The following is a 25857-nucleotide window of genomic DNA, read 5'->3' as shown; positions in this document are numbered from 1 at the left end:
CTTGGTCCGGAACTCACAGGAGGTCATAGAACATGTGAGGGAAAGAGGGTTCGGCTATAGCTCTGCCTTTTCCATCGATGTGGAAGATCTCTTCTACTCCATTCCGCACGAACTACTATTTCCCACTGTAAAAAAGTGCATTCAGAGTTCGGGAGAAACCGCGTTTAGGAGTTCATGTGGAAGAAGTGTTGAGTCTTTCTGTGAACTGCTTGCCTTGCACCTTGAGTCTACGGTGGTTTCATTTAGCAACGAGTTGTATGTACAAAAACGAGGGATATGTATTGGGTCCCGGGTTGCCCCGGTCTTGTATGACATATTTCTGGCGGAATGTGACAGAGGGATCAGCAGGGAGTTAGTGGAAACAGGGGGCTTTAGAATCTTCAGGTATGTGTACGATTTCTTGGTTTTAGTCAATCGGCCCATGAGTGCAAATGAAGAGTCTATAAAACGCGTGTTAGAAGTGTTCTCGAACAATGCCAATGGGTTGACTTTCACGCATGAAGAAATGAAAAAAAGGGCACCTCCGGTTTTTGGATTTAAATCTGAAGTTTGAGGAAAATCATGTGTGCTGGAGATATGAGCCAAGATCAAAAAGAGGTGTGCTTCCCTTCGATTCTGCACACTCGAAGTTGGTAAAGAGAGGAGTGGCAACTTCATTGATGCTCGCAGCGCTAGAAAAACCATGTGAACATGTTGTTGGTTCAAGCTTCCTCACCCAAGTCTGCCGCCTACAAAACGCGGGGTATACAGAGGGACATCTTGTGTAAATCACCGAAAGCCTCGTGTTAAAGTTGAAAAAAAGAAAACGTGAATCGGAAGGCATCACGCAGAATAAACAGGAAGTGGCGGTTCTGCCGTACATTCATAGATTGTCCCATAATCTTAAAAAGATAGCCGGGCGTTTCGGCGTTCCTGTATTGTTTACAGCCCCGTCGAAGTTAGCCAGATTATGTCCAAGGGTGAATAATCAGTCACGCAAGGCGGAAGCATGCCAACAAATATGTAGAATGAGAAACAGCGGTGGTTTACGAGATACCAACGTCATGCGGGAGAACGTATATAGGGCAGACGGGGAGGTGCGTCAACGAGAGGGCCAGGGAGCATTACTTTTCTGTTAGGCGGTCACCCTCGGGAAACTTGGTCGTTCATTGTGATCGGTTCCCATGTTCTCCTGTACTCGATGAAACGCTGATTTTGGGACGATGTAAAACAAGAACAGGAAGAGAAATCTTCGAGGCTTTTAATATCAGGGTGAAGGGCGATGCATGTATCAGCACTTTCTCGGTCTTTTTATCAGATAAAGAATTTGAATTCATCTCACGAGAAGTTTGATTACAAGCAAATGGGTGATTGAGTGTGTATATATATGTTGGTTTTTATGAATAAAGATTCAGTTGAAAGTAGCGCATCGTTTCGTCTATTCCTTCTGTTGTCTTTGTCTTCTGGCGCTTTTCGAATCTAAGATGTACCAACCTGCCCAACTCCAGATTCTTCTACAAAATCGCAACAAGCAAATCAGGCGTTAGCGGCGCATGATCCTTCTGGATTTATTGGCTGTCATACAAAATCTGAACTTGAATGTTACTTTCCGGTAGTATCAGAATAGCAGCCACCGTTTCGCTAAAAAAACCTAAAGTTAACTAAGCCTAACGTTTTCTTAATCCTGCTAAATCATCGCACAGCAAATATTCTATAAATGATCTGTAATTGAGGTTCCGCCCTTTACTTTGTGGTGTAGAAAAACGTGCGTTTGTGCGATATTTTTTTTTGTTTGGTGAGAGAACAAACTAACAGGCTCCAGTGTGACCGCTGGCTGCGCATTATAGGGAAAGTTTTTTTCTTTTTTTGTTCGTCAATTCAGATCCTACGGATTTTATTTTTTCGTTACTCTACTAAGCATCAGCATTTTTTTCCGCCTAGCTGTTGAATCCTTGTTGGTCAACTAGACAGTATCAAATGACCTTTCCAAACGTTTGCAGTTTTAGAGTTTATATAAATAAGTCTCCCTTCCTTCGATGCATCTTTGAGCGAGGACTTTACGAGACGATGCTTGTATTTCTTTGTGTAGTTGCAGCTTTGCTAGCATGTTCCGATGCTGCAAAATTATCGGAACAGCAGAGGAAAGAACTTCAAATGAAGAGTTCCAATAACGCTTGGTTGGTACGTACCCTGTTTTGTTGAGGTGGGCAGGCTCGGCTACTGCTTGTGCAAAGAGGAAAATAGGTCAAAATTTCAAATAATGAACAAACTTCGCCATTTTAATTTTTTTTAATTTTAGTTGGTAAAGGTTTTGCATTGAGCTCTGGTGCCCGGCTGGAACGTGTGCTCTTCTGGTATTATGTACTTATCATGTCCCCTAGAGTACGCCAAGAAATGTCATAGCTTTGTAACTCTGCGCTGCACTGAAATGCTCGCGCTATCACAGCCATAAATGTGGATTGATACCACGCGTCTGTCCAAGTGGACCTTTCTGCTCAGCAGTCGTAATGTAGCTATAGACAACACCAATTAAAGTTTGGGACGCCAAAACGACAGTCACATCTGCGTCCTCTTACGCTACCCATCCATCGTTCACACCGAAGGTTGGGTGGTATAAATCACCAACCACACCGGTGGGAGACGGGCTGCAAGCATCAATCTTTAGAGGCGAACCTTGTCATTTATATAATGAATTTTTTTTTGTAAGATAAATACTTGCCAATGTAGCAGCTTCGTCTATAAGATATGCGGAATTATGAACCGAAGAACTTGCAAAGCAACAAGCGAGAAACGTCGTGGCGTGTGGGTTACACGCTCTAATAGTTATCAAAGACGTATGGTGAATTTTGTCGTTGTAAAATTTCAAGTCGGAGCTGAGTTCCTGTAAAGCATTAGAACATCCTGCTTCGTATCCGTAATGTCATTGTAGTCCTACAACTGCAAAAACTGTAATATTCCCAAGGAGGATTGCACACTGTAATTGTACATTTTTGATTAATGCCATCTAAAATATCACGGTATGATTTAGTGTTGCTAGGACCGACATATTTGTGTCAGTTGTTATTTAAGACAACTTCTGCAGCAAATTTACTTTCTGGTCACTGTCATAAAGAAACGTAATATCTCCTTGGATGAGCGTCGTATTCACAATATGCATCTAAATTAAAATTTAATTGTTTAAATAAATGTGTCTTATACCTTCGGATAACACTTAATGTATCCCATTCTTTTCCATCGCTCAATGCGTACCTGAGAAAGCCTGAGAAAGAGCTTCTCAAGCTGCGATGCTTGAAATACGCCGCTGTTCATCCTTAAGCGCCGTTCACATTCTTGCGACCGAGTAAGACTGAGAGTGACCAGACCGATTTTTAAGCCTTTTGCGACTTCTTAGGACCCGATGCGCTGCAGCGGAGCTGGTCCAAAGAGATCGCAAGAGGCTTAAAAACCGGTCTGGTCTCTCTCTGTATTACCCGGTCGCAAGAGTGAACGGCGCTTTATAGAGTCGAGTCCAACGCCAGAGAAGGGTTGGTGTGCGTGGAGTAAATCAAAAATGAGTCTTATCATTTATGCGCCTAATTACTTCTTGCGATTAGTGTTCCTGCTGATGGAGCGTTTGATTATCGGCGCTCGAGTGCAATTGTTTGAGAAGTTTGATTACATGGTGGTGTTGTTTGATTTCAGCTGTTTACTGCAAGACATAAATATTACCTTCTGTATCGTTCCGTAGAAAACGATACTGCACACGGAGGAGTCAAGCCGTGTGTTCAAATAGAATTCATAACGTGTTGGAACGGCGAAAAACTGATGTGGTACTATTTCAATTACAAAGGTATCTATAGAAGTCCCTTGTACGTATCATCTTTTACTGATTCTTAGAACAAATATGCAGCGGTTAAAATAAAAAAATAAAACATATCTACGCGTTCGTTTTTGTTTCATATTCGCCAAAAATTTGACCATGGGGATACCTTACAAAAATATATATCGACTTCCTACAGAATTTCCACAGATTATAGTGTATAGAGACTTCATTATATATATATATATATATATATATATATATATATATATATATACTAAAGAAAATGTATCCACTTTTTTATACATTGTCTATTGCTTCTTGGCCGATTTTATTAGACTTTTTATAGAGCTTAACGTACAAAACTTAGATAGAAATTACATAGAAAACAGATTCTAACATCGTTTATCCCCTATGTAACAACAATTAATAAGTTTTGAATGAAACAAAAACAGCAACTTTAATTTCGAACAATGATTTTAAGTTGCGTCCCAATAAGTCCAAGGAGACTTCACTTGCCACTTGCCATGTGCACATGCGTATACATGAGAAATACACACGCCAGGGAGAACTCATAGCGCTATAGTAATTCGGTGGTGTGGACTCTACATCGCTATATATATCATACACTTGAAAGGCAATCATATGAATGAGGACCACCCTGAAGATAATAAGCGACAGTGGTTGGTGGAGGAGAACTGGTCGAAGTGAGCGTTTTTTTTTTCGCTAGTAATGTATAAGAAATGTTCCTTATAAGGGTTGGCGAACTGCAACTCCAACCATAAAGCATTGCAAGGGGCAATAATTATTTATCACAGTCGAACAAAAAAATCCTCCGCAAGGAGGCTCTAACTGGGTGTGATGTCGCTTCTCCTCAGAGCACCTTATTATTCTATCGAGTCTAGTTTATATATATTCTATAGAAATATGGTCACAAAATGTCTATTGTAACGTGGCAATCAAATTTTTTTGCATTTCTATCGGGTTTACTCCATAGACTTCGATATAAAGAAAGTCTGTAGAAAGTGTGTTGAAAATTTCCGACACGACGTGGCTTCCTAAGAAGTTGAATTGTTAAAATATGGATAAAATTTTTCTAGACTGCCCGAAATAATTTTGTTTCCTAAAGATACAAACTCCTGCATCCTCAAGATTCACGTGTTCACATTCAACATCTGATCATGATTGGATATCGTAACTAGTGTTCCGTGTTTTCGAATATCTGAAGAAGTTAAGAAAACACTTGCCGGCAAATTTTTCGTCAATTCAGATATATCCGAAAAACTCCGAATCCCGAAAAACTCCGATATTGAAAAAGAAACTTCAGTTTTCTTTTTGAATATCCGGCTATCGACAAAAGGGGGTTTGCCATTTATCTTGCCAAGGTTCGTTCAAAACGACGGGTCACGACAAAAGTCACTGTTCCGTTTCTCTTCTAGGAGCATACTATTTGTGCTTTTTAGAGGGAGGCGGGGTTGTGTTTTTATAACGATAAAAACTATAAACCTGTAATTTGCATACGTCCAGATGCTTAGGCAGGGCAGCCGGTGCTTCTATGTTTCCCACCGGCTACTTCCAGGTGTTTAGTTATTTCAAAGTAGGGACGTTAATTGGAGCAATACTTTTTTGCAAGATTCCCCGTGGGACAGTGAGTATTACTAATAGAAAGGACACCAATGCCAAACTCAGCTGGAGAAAGAACATTCGAACAGATGAGTTCTTAGAATTTAGCGTACATTCGTGTACGAGTATGTTTTATTATTTTTTTTTATTATTATACGCGAAAGTTTGAACAAATTCGGAATCTAAAAGAAAACTCCAATATATTCCACATTTTCTGATAAAAACGCACAATGAACAATCCCCCCCCCCCCCCCCCCCCCCAGTATCACATAAAAGAAACACCGAAAACACGAAATAGTAGTCATAATCCGTACATTCGGCTATTTTTTGCTTTGCCCTACATAATGACGAGGAGACTATATATAAATTAGTCAAAAAAATTTTGTTGGCATATTATTTTAGCTAGACCTAATTATAATTAGAGACGAATGAATATGAATGAATGAACAATAGAGGAATGAATAGTAGTTGGCTTTGTTTCAAATATTTTGTGAATATTTTCTTAAAGTATAGGATGACCGCCTTGATCTTATAGACCTTAAAAATCATCATTTTTGCGTTATAGCATGGCCTCTGAATATGCGCAGTCTACAAGCCGCCTTTTTCGTTGTCTGCTACTTTACATGCACACATCGCGACACTGTTAGCGCGAACACGACATAGGTGCATTTTCGCATTTTACTTCTACATAGTATTAGCGAGCAAGGAATCTTATCGCTAACGTTATAGAAATAAATTAACTGTTTCCGCAGCAATAATAACTTGGATTACATCCTTTGGTTTCAAAGAGAAAAACTGGAAAAATCGGCGATCGTTTGTTCGCGCTAACAGTGTCGCCATCTGAACACATAGCTTTACAAAGACAGATTCGTCTCTCAGCTGTGAGATGTTATTTTATCATCGATAATGAGTTAAAAATATACAAGGCCAGTTGGTTATCCTCTTTCAGCCATTGAGAATATCTAAAAAAAATATTAAAAAGACCGCTTGTCCTGTGTGCTTCCTCGTCTTTTTGTCCCGTCTTTTTTGCGCTATTTTTAATATGAATGTCTAAAAAAAAGGACGAGTAAAAATTAAAAAAGAACACAAGCTGCTCTAAGTTAGCAACTCAAGGTGACAGGGAGAATGCAAAGTACTGAACTGTAGTATTCTCTAATATCAACACACCTTCGTTGACTTTTTGGGTGATAAGAGAGTTTCGTCATTACTCCATACCAAATATTTCGAAACCTGATACTTAAACCCTATCCCTTAGAAAAAAAAAGAAATATTCGAGGACACCTAAGCACATCTTTTGAGTTGTGAATGCGAAAGCATGCCGCTTGCGATGTATTGTTTCCGTCTCGCGTTGTCGAAGAGCCTCGTCCTCTTGCCTGAGACGCTTTCAATCGCGATCCACTTGCGCCTCACGCTTTCGAAAGGCTCTGTTCTGTCTCCTAGCCAGCAGCGCCGCTGCTCGTTCCACCCGCCGTGTATTCGGAGGCTTGATAACAATGGAGGATTTCGCTGCCCGCTTCCTCGCTCGTCGTACTGCGTTATTCCACTCCCTTAGTTCGTCTACGGTGCACGGCGTGGACGGGCCGATTTCGCTGCTCCCGAGGTTGCGGCCGCCGACGATGTAGATGCTTGAGGCGCCGCCATGTTCTTCGGAGTCGAGAGGAGCACATGAAACCGAGCGCGCTAGCCGTGTTCCTTTTACCGGCCCGCTGCCGGCGCGGGGCCCGCAACGCCATGGGGAGGTGTTCCTCGAAGATATGAGGCGCGCCAGCCAATGGGTGCCTCGTTCCTTGAAACTATAACGCGCGTCAGCCAATGGGAGCCTATCCATCTGATCGCTGTTGCAGACGACAGGCTTCGCTTTATTCGGACAGGGGAATTTAGGTACCATTTCGCGCGTGGCTTCAAAAGTTGATAACTTCGGTTTTCTTCATAAAACGGTTAATCCTTTCGCAATAAAAAAAAAAAAAAAACGAAAAAAGAACAGCAGGTTTGTTTTGCGCGTGGTGTCAAACGTTTGGCTGTAGACTTTACTGCTCTCAGCGTCACACTCGCACCGGCGCGTCTGGTTTTGGCTAAATTCGCCTTGTTAACTTTAGTTGACGAAAATCGAAGAATCCCGTCTGCTTGCTGGATTCAGCATTCGAGTTCGCGTGTTCGCCTATACATTTCGCCTTTCCTATTCGTTACTGAAGTGACGGTACGGTGCCAGGAATAGTCCCCGAATGATGTGTTTAGCGTCCTGTTTCGCCCATACATCCCTGGCTCGCATGCGAGCTGGTACAGTACGGGCACTAGTTTTGTTTAGGGTGCGTGCTCGCGCTCACGGCTTTTGCCTCGCGCGCAGGTACGGCGAAACGAAGTATAATTGTCCAGAACAGCCTGCAGCAGTTATGAGAGCGCTCAAACGTCTGCAGGAACCACCACTGTGCACCATAACAAAATGCAAAATACGTTTTTTTTTTTTTTTTTTGTAAACATGTGCGAGTAGGGTACATTGAAGGCGAAGAATGTACGGACGAAATTTGACCTAGATGACTTCAGCTTGCTATTAATTGCGTACTAATACATAACGAAAGGGTTTTGAGGATTTTTAAGCATTAGCATTTTCATAAATGGAGTCTCCAGTATACTTGTGAATGATGTTAGCGCAAACCTTAGGGAAGGAATTTGATCATTCACTTGTTAGTGATGAAACTAATCTCCAACTTGAAGATTGACATAGTTTAAGTAGGCTATAATTGTAAACAATACAGTTCCCTATAGCAAATGCTGTAAGAAAAACATTGAAGCCGTCCATCAGAAAATTCAATGCAAAGCACCAGTCATTTATTAGCACCATATACATTTTTATTGAATACAGAACGAGGAAGACATTCAACGCACAAATAATCTTTTATCACCTGATTTGGCTTACCGCCGCTCGCGTACCGACACTTCTGCTCCCACATACCTTCAACATTTCGAGCTTTTTGGCGAAGTCCTGATTTTTCTTTTTTATAAGAATATGCATTCTGGTTTAAAAAAAAACAAACAAAACGTTCACAATTTTTTCCTGTACTAAAGGCACTTGGGGAAGCAGTTCACAGAAAACACAGGCCTATGGTTTTTGTCGTTTATTCATTTTAAGACGGCAGCATATTTCGGTTAATTATCTCGTGCGAAAGCCAGAAGCGGCGACAATCGGAGAAAGAAACTAGGAACAGACAACAACACTCAAAACCGAAAAGAGTCCGAACTGTATTTATAACGCACGCGCGCATACTCGCGACGTGAAAGCGGCCTTCAATACAAACTCGTACGTATGACAAAACAGATTGTAGTATTGGGATATACAGTAAACAACACTCTCTTAGGAGCTGTGACTTACCTCAAACAGCCTGTACGTGGGTTTGCATACGAAATCCTTCCATCGGATTCGCGACAACCAAATTTTTCTTCTTATTTGGTTTCTCACGTGGAACCCCGAACAGCTTTTTCCCCGTTCCTTGCTTCTTCGATCAGCCCACAGCACAACAACACATCATGTCAACTGTCACATATCGCTAAGCACAAAAAAAAAAAAAACATTTTATAGTTATGTTTTTTTCTGTGCCTTTATTTATATTTTGAGGGACTAAGAGCAAACTTCTAGAACTATTTACGCATCGTAGCCCAGTTTTAATTAGGCGTAATCAAATTTTTGATATAACTATTAAACGAATATTTGCTATAAAAACTGGATTTATAAAATATTTAGAAGATTGATATTTGTCTTTTATGATTCTTTGCATAATTATTTTCGTTTCGTTGTTTCATGCTGTAGCTATCCACAGCCCCACATGTGGATCAAAGTTAAACCTGAGAAACAAAAAAACTTAGTGACGATGAAATACGCTTTTGATGACGAAGGTAAGCCATTACTGATATTGTTTTACACTAACCGTTTAGCCAAACGACGAGATTTTTGTTTATTAAATCAAGAAACGTATTGTACTGCATTGCCAAGATAATTAACTTCACCGATATCAACCTGGATGCACAGAAGCATGCATTCGCTATGCAAGACTAAGGGTCAAGTTTTTTTTTTTTTTTGTAAACAAGCAAAACAAATTATCAAACTCTAATTTTATCTCGATAATTCTGATAAACACGGTGAGCGCAGAATGTTTTGTGCGTGCATTACGCGCGCATTATAATTGTTTAAGCTTGGTTACCGGGAGATCGGGGTGGTTTCAAACGCCTTGCACGCACGCCACACTAATATGGTCCCCTGTCTTATCAGAATGATTAAGGCAAATTGAAACGTGTTCAGTAGGGGAGTTATCTGCCCGTGCCGGCAGTCGCCTGCTGCTCCATGGGTTATACTTAGTCCAGCTGCTTGTGCTCTCGTTCACTTCCTCCTCGTGGCGTCGAGCAGAAGCGCGGGGCTGCGAATTGCGCTGTCCGAGACTCGATTTCAGCCGTTTATTCGGTTTCGTCAATTACAATCAACTGTTCTCAGTAATGATGAAGTCTCACTAACCATGGCCTAAGTACGCATTCTATGCTTGTTATGATTTTGCATCGCCTATTATGGGCTATGTGTGCTTTATGTTTATTCGGCCATGTAACGGTCTCTCGTTACGCTCGTGTTTAACGATTTTCGCACGAAATTCACGCCTCAAACAGGTTCTACGTGAAAATTATATTAAAAAAGACAGTCACTGAATCTAGTAGAACAGTGCAAGCAGCATACGAGATAAACCCCAATTGAGCGTGGATTTCTGGACAGAGAATTTCCACAATTTGTTCGCTTTGTGCTGGTTAGAAAACCGACTAACCCGAAGTTGATTAAACCAATATTAGTACCTTAAAAATTGATCAACGAAAAAAAAAATCGGCCTTGTGCTGGTTAGAAAAGCGACTAACCGGAAGTTGATTAAACCGACATAAGTACCTTGAATATAAATAAAAAAATAAAAAATTCTATGACCCCAGAAGGAGACAGTTGAAGTTTCCTTTAATATGCATGACGGCCCTGATTTTTTTTTTTTTTTTAATTTAGTTTGTGTAGCAGAGTCAAAAGAGAATCTCATAATGTTTACATCGATAGCCGTATGATATATGTTCGGCACGTCTGAATTATGTTTGCAAATTATATTTAGGTTTCAAGGATTATCGGCTGCTTTTTACCGATTATCAAACCTGCTTTACTTTAATAAGGCTCCATGACAAAGGTAAGTAAGAAATCTTTCTACTGCGTTACATTTTCAACATGCTAAATCTTATACGCCGGCTCATTTTCTACAACTTTGACTCCGAAAAACATTATTTAAATATTTTTGACACGCTCCTTTTGCGCCGTGACTACTAGAGTTGCAGACAGTTCTTGAATGCTTCGCTGAAAATTAAGTAATCTTAAAATAATTATGTTATTTTAATTTAATCGAAATATCGTGCACACCTAGTTGCTATTCCGTTCAGCCGGCTTCTCGCAGGGAAGCGTTTCATAACGCAATACAAAAGGAATAGCACTTACCGTTAGCAGCATAAATAATTAGAAAACTTGAATCTGGAACCTGGACATGTCTTTTTTCTACCTTACACTTTTTTACAGAATGCATAATAGAGTTGCGCGAGACAGATAGGTCGTCTATCACCACCAAACTAAAAATGGGCTTGGTGTTCAACTTGTAGTGTCTTGTGATTTCTGATTCAACTTGCAGACCAACTCATATTTACAAAGAAACCGAAGCGCCTCTAGCGGACGCCACCGGCGCCGCGCATGCGCGATGGAGTGTGGGCAAGAAGCTCGCCGTCGCCCATAAACAAAGCATTGGAATGCGACGTTATCGGCGTCGGTGTGAGCCCCCGTGCTCTTTTTCGCGTTGGAATTGTTGATTCTACGTATTCTTGGAGATGTCTGACTACTTTAGCGGCCTCATCGAAATTAATGAGGCTCATTACTCAGCAAACCTTCGCGTGAATAACATGCCGCGATTCATTCTGCGTGGACGCCGTAGAATGGACGCTAAAACTTGATTGACATGGTGAGGTTCTGCTCGCTATTTTCAGTCATGATGTCGCTCGGGCTGCAGAAGCCTGAACCGTAGCTGAGATGTCGACGTCGATACTGAAAATCGCAAGCCGAATTGGACCAAGTGAATTAGACATAACAAGTCGGTGATGGCCACTGGTAATACTTATCAACATCATCTTGTACCTACTGTTTACACTTAGCCTGCTTGCCCCAACCATCCTTCAAACTTAAAAGCCTCTTGAGGCCAACACTTACTTCTTATCGCAATTACCGGGTCAACGTTTGGTCTACGGGCCGCTGTCGTTTGAACCTGCAGACGATAACAAGCAGAAATGTTTGAGAGAGCAGACGACAGCTCGAACGATCAGGCGGCCGTTTGAACTTGATGACACACTGAACTAGAGGCAGCAGGTGGCCCGTACAACTTGGCGGGTTTCCCGAGTTCAGGTTGGAACAAAACAAATAATTGTGACGACCACATGTATCCGTGAATTCAACCCAAAGTACTTCCCGCAGAAGCAATCGCGGTCGGACGGCGTCTGGTTTACGTTTTTCACGGCTCCTATCCACGTTCTCGAATAAAGCGAGCAGAAGAAAACTAAAACACATAAAAACTGGCATTCAAACTTTTCCCGACACTTTTGGTAGAGCTCCAGTCACGGCGTTTTGACAAAAAGGCAGGTTTTTGTCTGGTTCCTTTCAAAACAAAGCAGGAATGCACGTCCCGCATAGTGACTTCCGCCAACAGCCCTAGACCGGAAGTGCGCCCAACGCGCCACCACCGCGCCGTCACGTAAATGAGCTGATTCGCGTATAGACCATTCCAGTAACAGCTCTCAGGGCAGCGCCATTTTGTTCGACTACACAAATATGGGAACCTCAGCAGGCTCGGAGGGGTAAAATGGAGAGGCCTTTTTTGCACTTCGTCAGGGCACAGTCACATGACAACAGGTATCACGTGAGCACCTATGTGCCCCCTACCTCCTCCTTTTCCTCAACTTCTCAGTTCCTGTTTTTATTTTCACCGCGTTCTCTCACTCCGGACCATTTCCTTATATGTTCTATTACGGGAAAAGGCGTCGGCGTTGTGCCCGAAAAATGGCCATAAAATTACGTCATCAAGCACGCGCCACTCAACGTTAAAGCGGACGCGTCATAGAAATAAAACTCAACAAAAAGCACAGCAACGCAGATGGTTCGTCACGAAAGCCATGAAGCCGGAGGGGGCGCCGCGCCTGCACAGTGGGAGAGCCTGATGTCACCGCCGGAGCGCCGTGTGCAAATGGAAGACGTGGCGCGCTGCCTCCAACGCGTCAGTTGCTCTTCGGACTTCACCTGTGCTGGTTGTGCGCTTTGTGCGATGGACTGGGAGGCGACCGCGTCTACATAAACGACCTCTATTGAATACGCGAAGACGCACACCAAATGCAGTACTGGCAGAAGCAGCTTTAATATGTGTGGGAACATTACTAAAAAAAATTACACCCGCAGGACTATAATAATGATGTTTATTTCCAAGATAACAGGATGTTGGAAATATAACGCCCCTTTCGCATTCCCACACGTGAACAGTCTTAAGTGTCTTCGGCCTGCTTCGTTTTTTTCTGAAGCTGCAAGAATAAAACACACATTTGAAATAAAGAACCGTTTGATAGTTCCTTTCTTTTTTTTCTTTCTTGCAAGCTGGGATTCTGGCATCGCGTTGATATTAAGAAGTGAACTGCGCGCTAACCTCCTTTTGCCAGCGAAGCACTTGAAATTTTCCGTTATGGTGGCGGGTCTAAGAATCGTGTTTGTTTAACGCAGATGTGGTTTTCCATATAATTTTTCAACGTAAAATCTTCTTTTTCTTTTTTTGACAATACATGTGACCGAAGAATTACATCTCAGTGAGAGGTGACATGCAGCAAACTAATGAGTGCAGTCTCCAAATTTATTTTTTGACTTGCGCTTTCACTTGTGCCTTTCACTTATTTTGCTTATATATTAAGCGTGCGGTGAACTAGTAGCCCAGGGAATGATTATGCTGTCGAGGATATCGGGCGTTGACTTCTCTACAAATTTTACAATGCATGCCACCAGACATTTCTGTGACTCATTGTTCTCTCACTTTGGGGGGCTTTCTTTGGGGTGTATTTTGCAACAAATTGTGTTGTTTTAACCTTGTTAAGATTTCGCACGTATACTGTCCGGCAATATGAAAGACCCACTGGGAGCGCGTGGCCGAGGCGGTGGCTGGCAGGGGCGCTGCGAGCGCTCCGGGCAATTCCATTCTGCTTCGAGGAAAGGACGCTCACTCGGGCTCAGCTAAACCGAAACGCGCTTATCAGTTTGTGCTGGGCCCCGAGCGAGCGTCCTCCCCTCAAAGCAGAATGGAATTGCCCGGAGCGCTCGCAGCGCCCCCGCCAGCCACCGCCTCGGCCACGCGCTCCCAATGGGTCTTTCATATTGTCGGAGACTGTACTTCCGGAGCACGGCTATTTCGTCGTTATCCGACATTGGGCGCGCGACTCCACCAACGTGGTCTTTGTAAAAAATCCCTCCACGCGATGATCCACCCTCTAAAACAAACAAAAAAGGAACAAAAACAAAGTGGCAAGCAAAAAGCACAAGCAGGGAGAATAAAATGCCGGAGAGGAGGACAGAGGTCGAACACGGCCCGAGAAGGGAGGGGGGGGGGGGGGGGGGGGGAGAAGAAAGGGCACGTAGGTGGTCACGTGATCCGTGTTGTCACGTGACTGCACCTTGACGACGTGGAAAAATGACGACTCGGTAAAACGAGGGAGAGGGCACGCATTAAATAAACGTCTCCTGGAGAAGAAGGCCGTAGCGCTCTTCTCGTGACGTCACAAAGGAAGGCCATCGGGGGCGCGCGTCGAAGCGAAGGCAAGGCGCGTGGATCGACCGTCGTAACGCGCTTTTAGTCACACACGCGGGTCTTATTAGCTAAAATGAAAGCTCCACATAGCAACGGGTCTCAGAAAGAAACACTTTATTACACGGGCAGAACATTACACCGCTAAATAATCGGTACGAAATGGCACGAGGTTATGCGTATAAGACGTCTATAGAAAAATGTGATTGTTTTAAGCCGAAAACATTGAGTCATGCAATTATTGTTGTAGGAATGCATATTTTATACAGAAATACTTCGACAAAGTGGCGAGACACGCAGTGATTTGGAAACAGCAAAACAGAACAGTTACAAATCAGGTAGACGTAGCCAACGCGGACAAGGCAAGACAAGTGTTTCTCACGATCATTTAAGCGACGTTATCGCGTGCAGTCACTGAATTCTTGCATCATTCCCCGGCCACATGGCAAAATTAACGTAATTTCGATCGAATGACATTATGGGGTCAACAAACCCGCTTGAGGCGCTCGTATAATCACTCAAGACCGCGAGCTGATTAAATCCTATATCACTGAATAAAAATTTATCAACTTTTCCGTGTGGCAGGGGTACTAAACTTACTGCTTAGTCTCCTAATTTACTTCTCCCTATGGGCTCGAGCTGCCTTAGAACAAAACATAACTTGTTTTGTATACAATAATACTATTACCTTTATACAGTTAAGATTCTAGTTAAACGCAGTAAAGGAAATGAAATAATATTAGTATAAATAACCACGTACATAACCACAAACAACGCACTTTCAATAATCACACGAACTTGTTTTTCACCTTCCAGTGAAAATTAGATTACCACGCATATTTACAAATGTCGACGCAACTGCACACGAATAACGACAAAGAACGAGATACCATTCTATCACGAGATATAAAAAAAGCGATTGCAGCACTTTACTCGCGTCCTACATGACAAAGAAAGCCCGTAAATAAGTTGTTTCTTTCCTGTCGATCTTATCCATACGTCTTACAATATCCGTGACGAAAAAGTTTGAATACGAACTCCGAGAAGTCTCTCTGTGGCGAGAGAGAGGTCTATCGATAATCGACCAGTGTCATCGTTGACTAGCTGTACACATGTCACTCAAACCGTAGCAGCAGTTGTTCGACGTATCCACGTAAATGCCGTTGTATTAAGCGAACACACAAAAAATAATAAAACTACCTGAGACTGCGGATATGACAGAAAAACGACGGGAAGAAGGAAACAAGTCTCAACAGTACCACACACGAGAGCAGCGGCGAGGAAAGGCTTAACGTTGTCGACCCATCTCTTGCTCGTGTGCGCTCCCGGCGGCAATGACTGGATTTTTTTTCGATTTCCTTCACTTCTGAAATGTCTCAGCGTTCCTTTTCAGACAGTCAGCAGACTGGCGTCACCGGACATTCAGACCAATTCAGTTTCCCCGCCAATTTTAGCGTAAAAATGGGCATCACGTGTCCTACAGGGGGCATTCGAGGACGTCATATTGTTGGACCCTCTTCACAGCGCGTGCTCCGAACTAGCCTTTATTTATCGTTTTCCAAGAACTGCAATTTCGATTGTGCGGAATGGACGTTGAACGTTGCATCTTCGTGCGTTCCTCGCAGGTAGTGAAGTCAAAGCTATGGCTATACCCGTGCCCTCTCGAACCTTGAGCATCGATCAAAGCAGTGCATGAGCCGTGTTCGCTTCTCCTGAAATGCCCGATAAAGGTGTACTCGAGCATGGTTCTGAGCATGCGCTGCGAACGACGCCCAACGAAATGGGATCACTGCCATTTTGTTGGACGTCGTTCCTGTTCGTCGTTCTGAAAATAAACCTTTTTGTTTTTGCTTTCCTTTTTTTTTGCGCACATGTCTCTCCCAAAAAGTGACTCCACTTTTGGGCTGGACATGTGGGCTAAGGCTATTGTTGGAGAATGGACACGGGACGACGAGGAAGTGGGCCACGAAGTCACGCGCGGGATTTACGCCATGCTCTCATTCTGATAAACCGTTACCATCACGTCGATCGGGTCGTAGTTTCTCCAGATCCCAAACATCTGGTGCCGAAACCCGGGATCTAGGAGACGCCCGACAAAACGAGTGACAGCTCCCCATCTGACAGACACGGAACCCGGACAACAACTCGCCTTCAGAGAATGGACCGACTGCGGAGGAAACGAGCCGTCATCCGGTCAGCGGTGACCAGGATAGCTAGGTTCGACATTGTACATGTACCTTTTTTTAGTACACGGAAGTGACGTCATCACGTCTGATTGGTTGGAAACAAAAGTGACGTAATTTCCCTAGAAAAATGTGGGCGGAGTCGGCAAAACTGGGCGGAGTCGGCTACCGGACGTGACAACAAAATGACGTTTCGTTTTGTACCGAGTACGTTTCAAAAGGTACTTGCTCGGAACTAGGTGTCATTGGCAGCATGTTTTCGGCGGCGAGGTGTCGCCGTCTCGTCACTTCGACTTTTTCTTTAATAGAGCTTTTTTTTTTTCGCCAGAAAGGCTGTATCGGGAACACCGCGATGCATTCGAGCTCCCGGAGGAGATCTTTCGGAAGCAATACCGCCTGCCCAAGATCGTGGTGCGGTGGTTGTGCGACGAACTTCGCGAGGAACCGGAGGTGAGGAGAGTGCGTACCACGTCATGACTGTGGAGCTTCAAGTGTTGTGTGCACTGCGCTTCTACGGCACGGGGAGCTTCCAAGGCATGGTGGCGAGCGACGAACACGTAGCGCGGGAACAAAAGACAGTCAGCGTTGCGGTCCGCGCCGTGTCCGTCGCTATCGTGCGTCGTCTCGGGGTCCAGCGTGGCTGGATCCACTTTCCCGAGACGCCGAGCGAGAGGTTCGACGCGGAGAAGGGCTTCAGGCTGCTCGGCAGGATACCCGGCGTCATCGGTTGCGTGGACGGGACCATGGTCTCCATCGTCGGCCCGTCCAAGAACGACCCCACCGTCACGAAGGCGGCGTACTGGTGCCGCAAGTACTTCTACGCCCTCAACGTGATGGTGGTAAGTACACTCATGTTACGTTGTCAAAACGCGCCCCAAATCTGTAGAAAAAAAAACGTATTGCCGATACGTTTTAAGTATGCCGTTTTATGACTGCGGGCTGTGGGGTCTCACGACTGCGCGAGCGTGTGCTCTACGTAGCATGTGAGCCGTGAGACTCTTCTCCCAAAAATAATACTTGTCTGTTAAAACGTGCAAGCTTCCGTAAAAAAAAAAACACATTATTTTTGTTTCAAGGTAGTTAGTTGTACCTTGCATCCAGGAAGGTGTGTTGACATGCATGTGTCAGACAAAATAACTTAAAAGGTTCTGAAATTGCGACTGCTTTGTGAACCATAAGTACAATCTACTACTTGTGGAATCAGGTAATTACATGTCAATATCTCTCTCACTTTCAGATGTGTGACGCCGACTGCCGGATAATGTGCATCGACCCACGGTATCCCGGGTCGGTGCACGACTCCTTCGTGTGGCAATTTTCCTGGCTCCGAAACCAACTCGAGCAAGGGCAGGTGCCACGCGACGGCCGGTTCCTGCATGGTGAGCATACTAAATTCATTCCTTACGCACACGGTGGCTCCCACTGCTTGAAAGCCACAGTACCACACATACTGTGCTTGTTGTGAGGCACACAGACACAGTTGCTGGAACTCCTTGAAGTGAGACAACACCCAAAGTTTGGCCATTAATCTCTGTTTATGTCCACATAACTCTCACACTCTGCAGGCTACGAAAGCCACACTACACCAATCTCACGACAGTGATAGACTATGCAAGGCATGCGACCGCAGTGCGAGTCGCTGTCCGGTTCGGCCCACTCACTGTTACTGTCTGCCTGTACCCTCTTGCTGGTTGGTTTTTGCATGAAGTTGGAGCTCTTTCACTGATACCTGGGGGCTCGCCTGGTCGCTTTGACGGTCGTCAGTTTGTACGGAATGGCATCAATTCCTCCTTGGCCACTTGGGGCTCGCCAAATCTGTCCTCGGGTCGTCTCTGTCCCACACACTGGATTCTTTTCCCTGACCCTTCTTCTTCGGTTTGCTTATATAGCTCCTCCTATTAGACCCTCCGTGTCCCAGCAGGACCTGCCTCCTTTCCAATCTAACCACCCCCTCTCTTTTCCCCATCTCCAACTCCACCGAGGATTAGGAAAGAGGTTCGTCGAACTGGCGCCTTATCCCCTTGCTTGCCAAAGACAAGGCCAGCGTGTTCTGCTCTGCCCGTGCCTAAGGTCACGGCCACACTCCCAAAAGCAACAGAGCTTTTATCTGTCGGATGCAAGGGCCTAATTATGCACTTGCATACAACACAGCACCCCTAAGGAATCGTGCACACATCCCATACAACCCACCAGGAAAACACATAGTTACATGAAATAACAGGGAGTTTGCAGTCAAGCTGGTGCTAATTAATCATAATGTAAACTGATACTGTAGTGCAGAAATATTAACACACTTTTAAGTCCCACTTAAGTTACATTATAATTGACATAGTTGCACACAGCTGGGTTCTTGCCTTTTATTTTAAAAAGTAAAGAATGTAATATGTTCCATCCTCTACATGTGCAGGTGACAGCGGCTACCCCTTGGAGCCTTGGCTCATCACCCCTGTCCCCGGGAACCACGCGACCTCCACCGCTTGCGGCCGGTTTAATAAGGCGCATTGCTCGATCAGGTCTGTTGTGGAGCGCTGCATCGGGCTGTTGAAAAACAGATTCCGGTGTCTGCAAAGGCACCGGGCTCTGTATTACCACCCTTCAACAGCCACCGCCATTATTTCGGCATGTGCAGTGCTCCACAACATCTGCCTTGCATCGAGCGAGCCAGAACCGGAGTCAGACTCCGACCCTGAAGAGTCAGAGTTGGAGTCTGAGCCGAGCTCGGACGGTTCTGAGCCGAGCTCGGAGAGGTCAGCGTCGGCTCCCGAGAGGCTGGCTCCTGCCGGCCCTCCGGTCGGCCTTCCGGTCGGCCTCTCGGACAGGGGGAAGGCTCTGAGGCAGCGCCTTGTCGCCCGGTTCGGAACCCGCCGCAGACGTGCCCGTGCGGAGCGAAAAACGCAAGGGGTCCGCCGCCACGACGGTAGTCCCGACCACCAGGGACACCGTCGGGAAGCCCCTCAGCGCCCTCGCTGCGGTGGTGCCCAGCACGGACGCCGCCAGCGACAGGGAACCTCTCGCCACCACGACTGAGGTCCTGACCACCAAGGACCCCGTCACATCCTTGCCCTCAGTGAAGCCCTACGCGTGGAAGCCGTAAAGTGCACACTTCGCTTCCTGCTCCACAGTCATGGCCGTCCACAAGCTACATACTCTCTTCAGCTCCTACACCTTGTGAAGTTCGTCGCACAGCAGGCGTGCTGCCTCCGGATACGTGTCGAGTGCATCGCGGTGAAATCGATACAGCCTTTTTTTTATTCTTATGAGCAGAAGGCACGAGACGCAGTCGACAGTGACAGAAAAGGTTCGGAGGTTTAGTTGCCAGACCAACAAATCATCTGGATTGCCCCTGCAAAGAACTCAGAAGTAATTTAGACTACCTCTAGAAAGAAATGCTTGCTTTTGCAGAGATTGCTTTCTTAGTTGCTGATTGAACCAGGGATATTGTTGTCATGAACATTGTTTCATTTTACAAATGCTTCAAAGCGTCTTGCCTTCTCCTCCATTTTATTCTCTCTTTTATGGTACTTCATCAAAGTTAGGTGTTTGTGTTCTCTCAAGACAGTGCACATGTAGTTTGTTTTGAAAATTGCTTTATTTCTTAAAGAAAAACCTGTGACTTCATGAATAAAAGTGTGATAACATGGAATGTAATATTTCATTCTTGGAAGTAAAACTGAGCATCGACTGGAACCATGTAAGCAATTGGGCAATCTTAAGTGTATATCACAGATATCTTGTTGAACACTCTGGTCTTATTTGAGCACAATAGTTAAATTTCGAAAGGAAAAAAAATATATATATATTCTCTGACTAGCATACCACCATATAAACACTGGACCACTTTGAAAGAATTATCACAGATGTTGCGCCAAACATTCTTATTTGAGCACAGCAATAGCAAGTTCTCGAAAGATAAAAAAATTGTTTCCGACTAAAGCAGCCGTCACTCGCGCGCTCCCCGTTGGTTCCGCCGACCCCTCCGCTGCCCCCGACACACCCGGCTCCTCGTGGTTCGACATTTTGGTTTGAAGAAGGCGCGTAGCGCAGATCCCGCATAATATTGGAACAACTTTCTCTCCAATTAATTCTTAAATGTATTGCAAAAGGGTACAAAAAAGCGGTTTGTTTTAACAACGCCCAAAAGGTTTTGATTGTTTTTCAATACTTTTACCTGTACTAGAACAGATGCGACGGCCAGCGACGCACAGGATTGGTTGCCGTTCCTTCGCTAAACGCAGGAACTGCTCCCCGCGTCGTAGTAAATCCTACCCCGTATCCCGCGCGTAGGGACGCCTCAGGGAATGCGTAGCTACTTCCGCTCGTCGGTGGTTGGCTCCGGACGTCGCTGAAACGGGTGACGGGTGCCAAGTTCGCGATGACGTAGCGGCGTCAAAGTGGGCAGAGCCGCCACGTGAGTGTTGCTAGGATACGCTCCTCCTTTGCATTACGTCACTTCCATGTACCTTTTCTCAAATGTCCAACCTAGCGATCCAGGATCGCTAGGTTGGACATTTGAGAAAAGGTACATGGAAGTGACGTAATGCAAAGGAGGAGCGTATCCTAGCAACACTCACGTGGCGGCTCTGCCCACTTTGACGCCGCTACGTCATCGCAAACTTGACACCCGTCACCCGTTTCAGCGACGTCCGGAGCCAACCACCGACGAGCGGAAGTAGCTACGCATTCCCTGAGGCGTCCCTACGCGCGGGATACGGGGTAGGATTTACTACGACGCGGGGAGCAGTTCCTGCGTTTAGCGAAGGAACGGCAACCAATCCTGTGCGTCGCTGGCCGTCGCATCTGTTCTAGTACAGGTAAAAGTATTGAAAAACAATCAAAACCTTTTGGGCGTTGTTAAAACAAACCGCTTTTTTGTACCCTTTTGCAATACATTTAAAAATAATTGGAGAGAAAGTTGTTCCAATATTATGCGGGATGTGCGCTACGCGCCTTCTTCAAACCAAAATGTCGAACCACGAGGAGCCGGGTGTGCCGGGGGCAGCGGAGGGGTCGGCGGAACCAACGGGGAGCGCGCGAGTGACGGCTGCTTTAGTCAGAAACAATTTTTTTATCTTTCGAGAACTTGCTATTGCTGTGCTCAAATAAGAGTGTTTGGCGCAACATCTGTGATAATTCTTTCAAAGTGGTCCAGTGTTTATATGGTGGTATGCTAGTCAGAAAATATATTTATTTTTTTTTCCTTTCGAAATTTAACTATTGTGCTCAAATAAGACCAGAGTGTTCAACAATATATCTGTGATATATACTTAAGATTGCCCGATTGCTTACATGGTTCCAGTCGATGCTCAGTTTTACTTCCAAGAATGAAATATTACATTCCATGTTATCACACTTTTATTCATGAAGTCACAGGTTTTTCTTTAAGAAATAAAGCAATTTTCAAAACAAACTACATGTGCACTGTCTTGAGATAACAAAATCACCTAACTTTAATGAAGTACCATAAAAGAGATAATAAAATGGAGCAGAAGGCAAGACACTTTGAAGCATTTGTAAGATGAAACAATGTCCATGACAACAATATCCCTGGTTCAATCAGCAACTAAGAAAGCAATCTCTGCAAAAGCAAGCATTTCTTTCTAGAGGTAGTCTAAATTACTTCTGAGTTCTTTGCAGGGGCAATCCAGATGACCTGTTGGTCTGGCAACTAAACCTCCGAACCTTTTCTGTCACTGTCGACTGCGTCTCCTGCCTTCTGCTCATAAAAATAAAAAAAAGGCTGTATCGATTTCACCGCGATGCACTCGACACGTATCCGGAGGCAGCACGCTGGCTGTGCGACGAACTTCACAAGGTGTAGGAGCTGAAGAGAGTATGTAGCTTGTGGACGGCCATGACTGTGGAGCAGGAAGCGAAGTTTGCACTTTACGGCTTCCACGGGGAGGGCTTCACTGAGGGCAAGAATGTGACGGGGTCTTTGGTGGTCAGGACCTCAGTCGTGGTGGCGAGAAGTTCCCTGTCGCTGGCGGCGTCCGTGCTGGGCACCACCGCAGCGAGGGCGCTGAGGGGCTTCCCGACGGAGTCCCTGGTGGTCGGGACTACCGTCGTGGCGGCGGACCCCTTGCGTGTGGCGCTCCGCACGGGCACGTCTGGGGCGGGTTCCGAACCGGGCGACAAGGCGCTGCCTCAGAGCCTTCCCCCTGTCCGAGAGGCCGACCGGAAGGCCGACTGGAGGGCCGGCAGGAGCCAGCCTCTCGGGAGCCGACGCTGACCTCTCCGAGCTCGGCTCAGAACCGTCCGAGCTCGGCTCAGACTCCAACTCTGACTCTTCAGGGTCGGAGTCTGACTCCGGTTCTGGCTCGCTCGATGCAAGGCAGATGTAGTGGAGCACTGCACATGCCGAAATAATGGCGGTGGCTGTTGAAGGGTGGTAATACAGAGCCCGGTGTACTTACCACCATCACGTTGAGGGCGTAGAAGTACTTGCGGCACCAGTACGCCGCCTTCGTGACGGTGGGGTCGTTCTTGGACGGGCCGACGATGGAGACCATGGTCCCGTCCACGCAACTGATGACGCCGGGTATCCTGCCGAACAGCCTGAAGCCCTTCTCCGCGTCGAACCTCTCGCTCGGCTTCTCGGGGAAGTGGATCCAGCCACGCTGGACCCCGAGACGACGCACGATAGCGACGGACACGGCGCGGACCGCAACGCTGACTATCTTTTGGTCCCGCGCTACGTGTTCGTCGCTCGCCACCATGCCTTGGAAGGTCCCCGTGCCGTAGAAGCGCAGTGCACACAACACTTGAAGCTCCACAGTCATGACCGTCCACGAGGTACGCACTCTCACCACCTCCGGTTCCTCGCGAGGTTCGTCGCACAACCACCGCACCACGATCTTGGGCAGGCGGTATTGCTTCCAAAAGATCTCCTCCGGGAGCTCGAATGCATCGCGGTGTTTCCGATACAGCCTTTCTGGCGAAAAAAAAAAGCTATATTAAAGAAAAAGACGAATTGACGAGACGGCGACGCCTCGCCGCCGAAAACATGCTGCCAATGACACCTAGTTCCGAGCAAGTACCTTTTGAAACGTACTCGGTACAAAACGAAACGTCATTTTGTTGTCACGTCCGGTAGCCGACTCCGCCCAGTTTTGCCGACTCCGCCCACATTTTTCTAGGGAAATTACGTCACTTTTGCTTCCAACCAATCAGACGTGATGACGTCACTTCCGTGTACTAAAAAAAGGAACATGTACAATGTCGAACCTAGCTATCCAGAGCCACCAACGAGTTGCAAGCTTTATTGGATTCCTCGGATGCAACCGCTGGTGAGCTCACAGAAAACTTGAATATCCTCGAACTGAAGGAAGCAGCATTGAAGGCAGTTGACGGCGAGATTGAAGATGGGGTTGATATCATAGAGTTATTACAATAAACGCTAGAGGCTCAGCTGGCGCTAGTGTGGTGTTGCATTTTGAAGCAGACAGCAAGCAGTCAGAAATTGACTTCCGGTAATGCATTTCTATGAGAAAAAGCGAGTGCATTTTCTTTCTGCGCTCGATTATAAGAGCAAATATCACGAATAATTCGTACCTACTAGGCACATTGGAACATTTCCCAGACACGCAGGTGAAATAATTGGTCAGTTACGGCGTTTTTATTTTAAAATCGTGGCATGAAAAACGGTGCTAAAACCGCTTCGTACATGTATTTATGTGCAGTGTCGGACACTGTTAGCGCGAACACGGCGTTAGCGCTTTCCGGCATGGGGGATATACGTGCCAAGCGAACGAAGCTTGGAAAACTAAGAGAGGGGGCAAGACTACGCAGTAACACTGGATAAGTAACTCCTTGTGCTTGCAGACGATCAAAATAAATTGAAAGTCACGTAATATAGTCCGATTTGCAATAAATAAGTACTGATTTATTCTTTCGCTCATGAATATATGCGAAGATGCTTGTTCTGTGCTCAAATCATCACCCGCACGCTCCAAATCTTTGCAAATAGGGGGAAGCCAGAGAACAGGTGCACGATAAAAACTGCCAAACATAGGAAATAATCAGAAAACACACCTTTCGTAGCCCACGTACTTTATTCTTTACGTTTCGAACGTTTGTTTTTTAACCACTCGTAAAGATGCACGACGGGGTCATTTTCATGTAGTGAGAGAACAGGCATATTAGCAATATATAAGCACCAACGGAATTCTGGCGAACTTTGAACACACTCTACATTCCTTTCGATCGTTATTTTCCTTAGAATCGTCGCTCGTTTCTACATACCTGCCATGGAACAGAGTTTTGGGCCTGAAATATAGCGAAGTTTAACATCGTTCAGTGACAAAGAAAAAATGCTGTAACTAAAGCAATTACACTTTCACAATATTATTAAAGGTACATACTATCCGGTACAACCGAAATAACAAAAGTTATTAATGTTATTTTCCGGCGGCGAGACAAAATTCACGCGCGTTTTCCCATAAGAATACACAGGGAGAGTGGAAAAGTAGACTGCATGCTGTCTGCTTCAATTTGCAACCGGAAGTCCCATAGACACTAGCGCCAGCTGAGCCTCTAGCGTTTATTATAATAACTCTATGGTTGATATTGATCACCTTGAAGAAGAGATGGAAAGCGTAGAGGCTTATCAAGTGTCGAACTGCCGTTTACGGACAAGAGCCACGCTCAAGCTGGATGCCCTGCGCACGCCTAACATCGTATCAAACGCTATGGAACGACTACAGGATCGGGACCAAGGTCATCTAAGGTCAAGAACGATAGCAATCAAACTTCCAAGATTAGTGATCCGAAAGTTCGAAGGAGATCTCCGTAACTGGAAACCTTTCTGGGATCAATTTGAAGGGGCTATACACAACAACCCCGACCTTTCTCCAATTGATAAATTTAGATATTGGACGAGCTATCTATTCGGAAAGGCGGAAGACAGCATACGGGGATTGTCAATTACGGAGAACAACTATAACATCGCTGTGGATCTCTTGAAGAACAGGTTCGGCCAGACCGAGGCGATAATTGACGACCACATGACGCGACTCTTGAATTTAAAAAATGTTACCACGTCGAGCGACGTCACGGCTCTGAGACGGCTGTATGATGATATCACGATAAATGTCCGCAGCCTGGAAGCACTTGGCGTAAGGGTGGAAGAGTACAGTGTGCTGCTACATGCTGCCGTGAAGAAGCGACTTCCTGACGATCTTGTCCTCCGCTACCTCCAGCAAAGAGCCACCGACATCACGGATAGCACCGGTAGTCTGCAAACGTTTTTGAATTTTCTGAAGTCCGAGGTAGAGAGCCGAGAGCGCGTCCTGGAAATAAAGCTCAATCAAGCCAATCAATCAAAGGACCAAAAGGAAGACTCATCAAACCAGGTGCGCAAAGCAAACATCACTCCATCGGCAGCAGTTTTAGTTGCAAAAAC

The 25857-nt window shown here is 45.4% G+C and overlaps 1 protein-coding gene across 1 annotated transcript in view; it reads left to right on the top strand.

The window, feature by feature from the left end:
* Nucleotides 1-2046: 2046 nt before the first annotated feature.
* Nucleotides 2047-25857, top strand: part of LOC115309677 — a 35755-nt gene continuing 11944 nt past the window's right edge. The window contains exons 1-4 of the mRNA XM_040209883.1: nucleotides 2047-2160; nucleotides 3661-3827; nucleotides 9204-9289; nucleotides 10525-10596. Coding sequence (XP_040065817.1) covers nucleotides 2047-2160; nucleotides 3661-3827; nucleotides 9204-9289; nucleotides 10525-10596 — 439 coding nt within the window. The remainder of the gene's footprint in view (nucleotides 2161-3660; nucleotides 3828-9203; nucleotides 9290-10524; nucleotides 10597-25857) is intronic.

The sequence above is a fragment of the Ixodes scapularis genome, unplaced genomic scaffold (assembly GCF_016920785.2).
Source record: "Ixodes scapularis isolate PalLabHiFi unplaced genomic scaffold, ASM1692078v2 PGA_scaffold40__2_contigs__length_1045541, whole genome shotgun sequence".
In the NCBI taxonomy this organism is placed as follows: Eukaryota; Metazoa; Arthropoda; class Arachnida; order Ixodida; family Ixodidae; genus Ixodes; species Ixodes scapularis.
The sequence above is the reverse complement of the archived record's forward strand: the minus strand, read 5'-3'. Positions and strand labels throughout refer to the sequence as shown.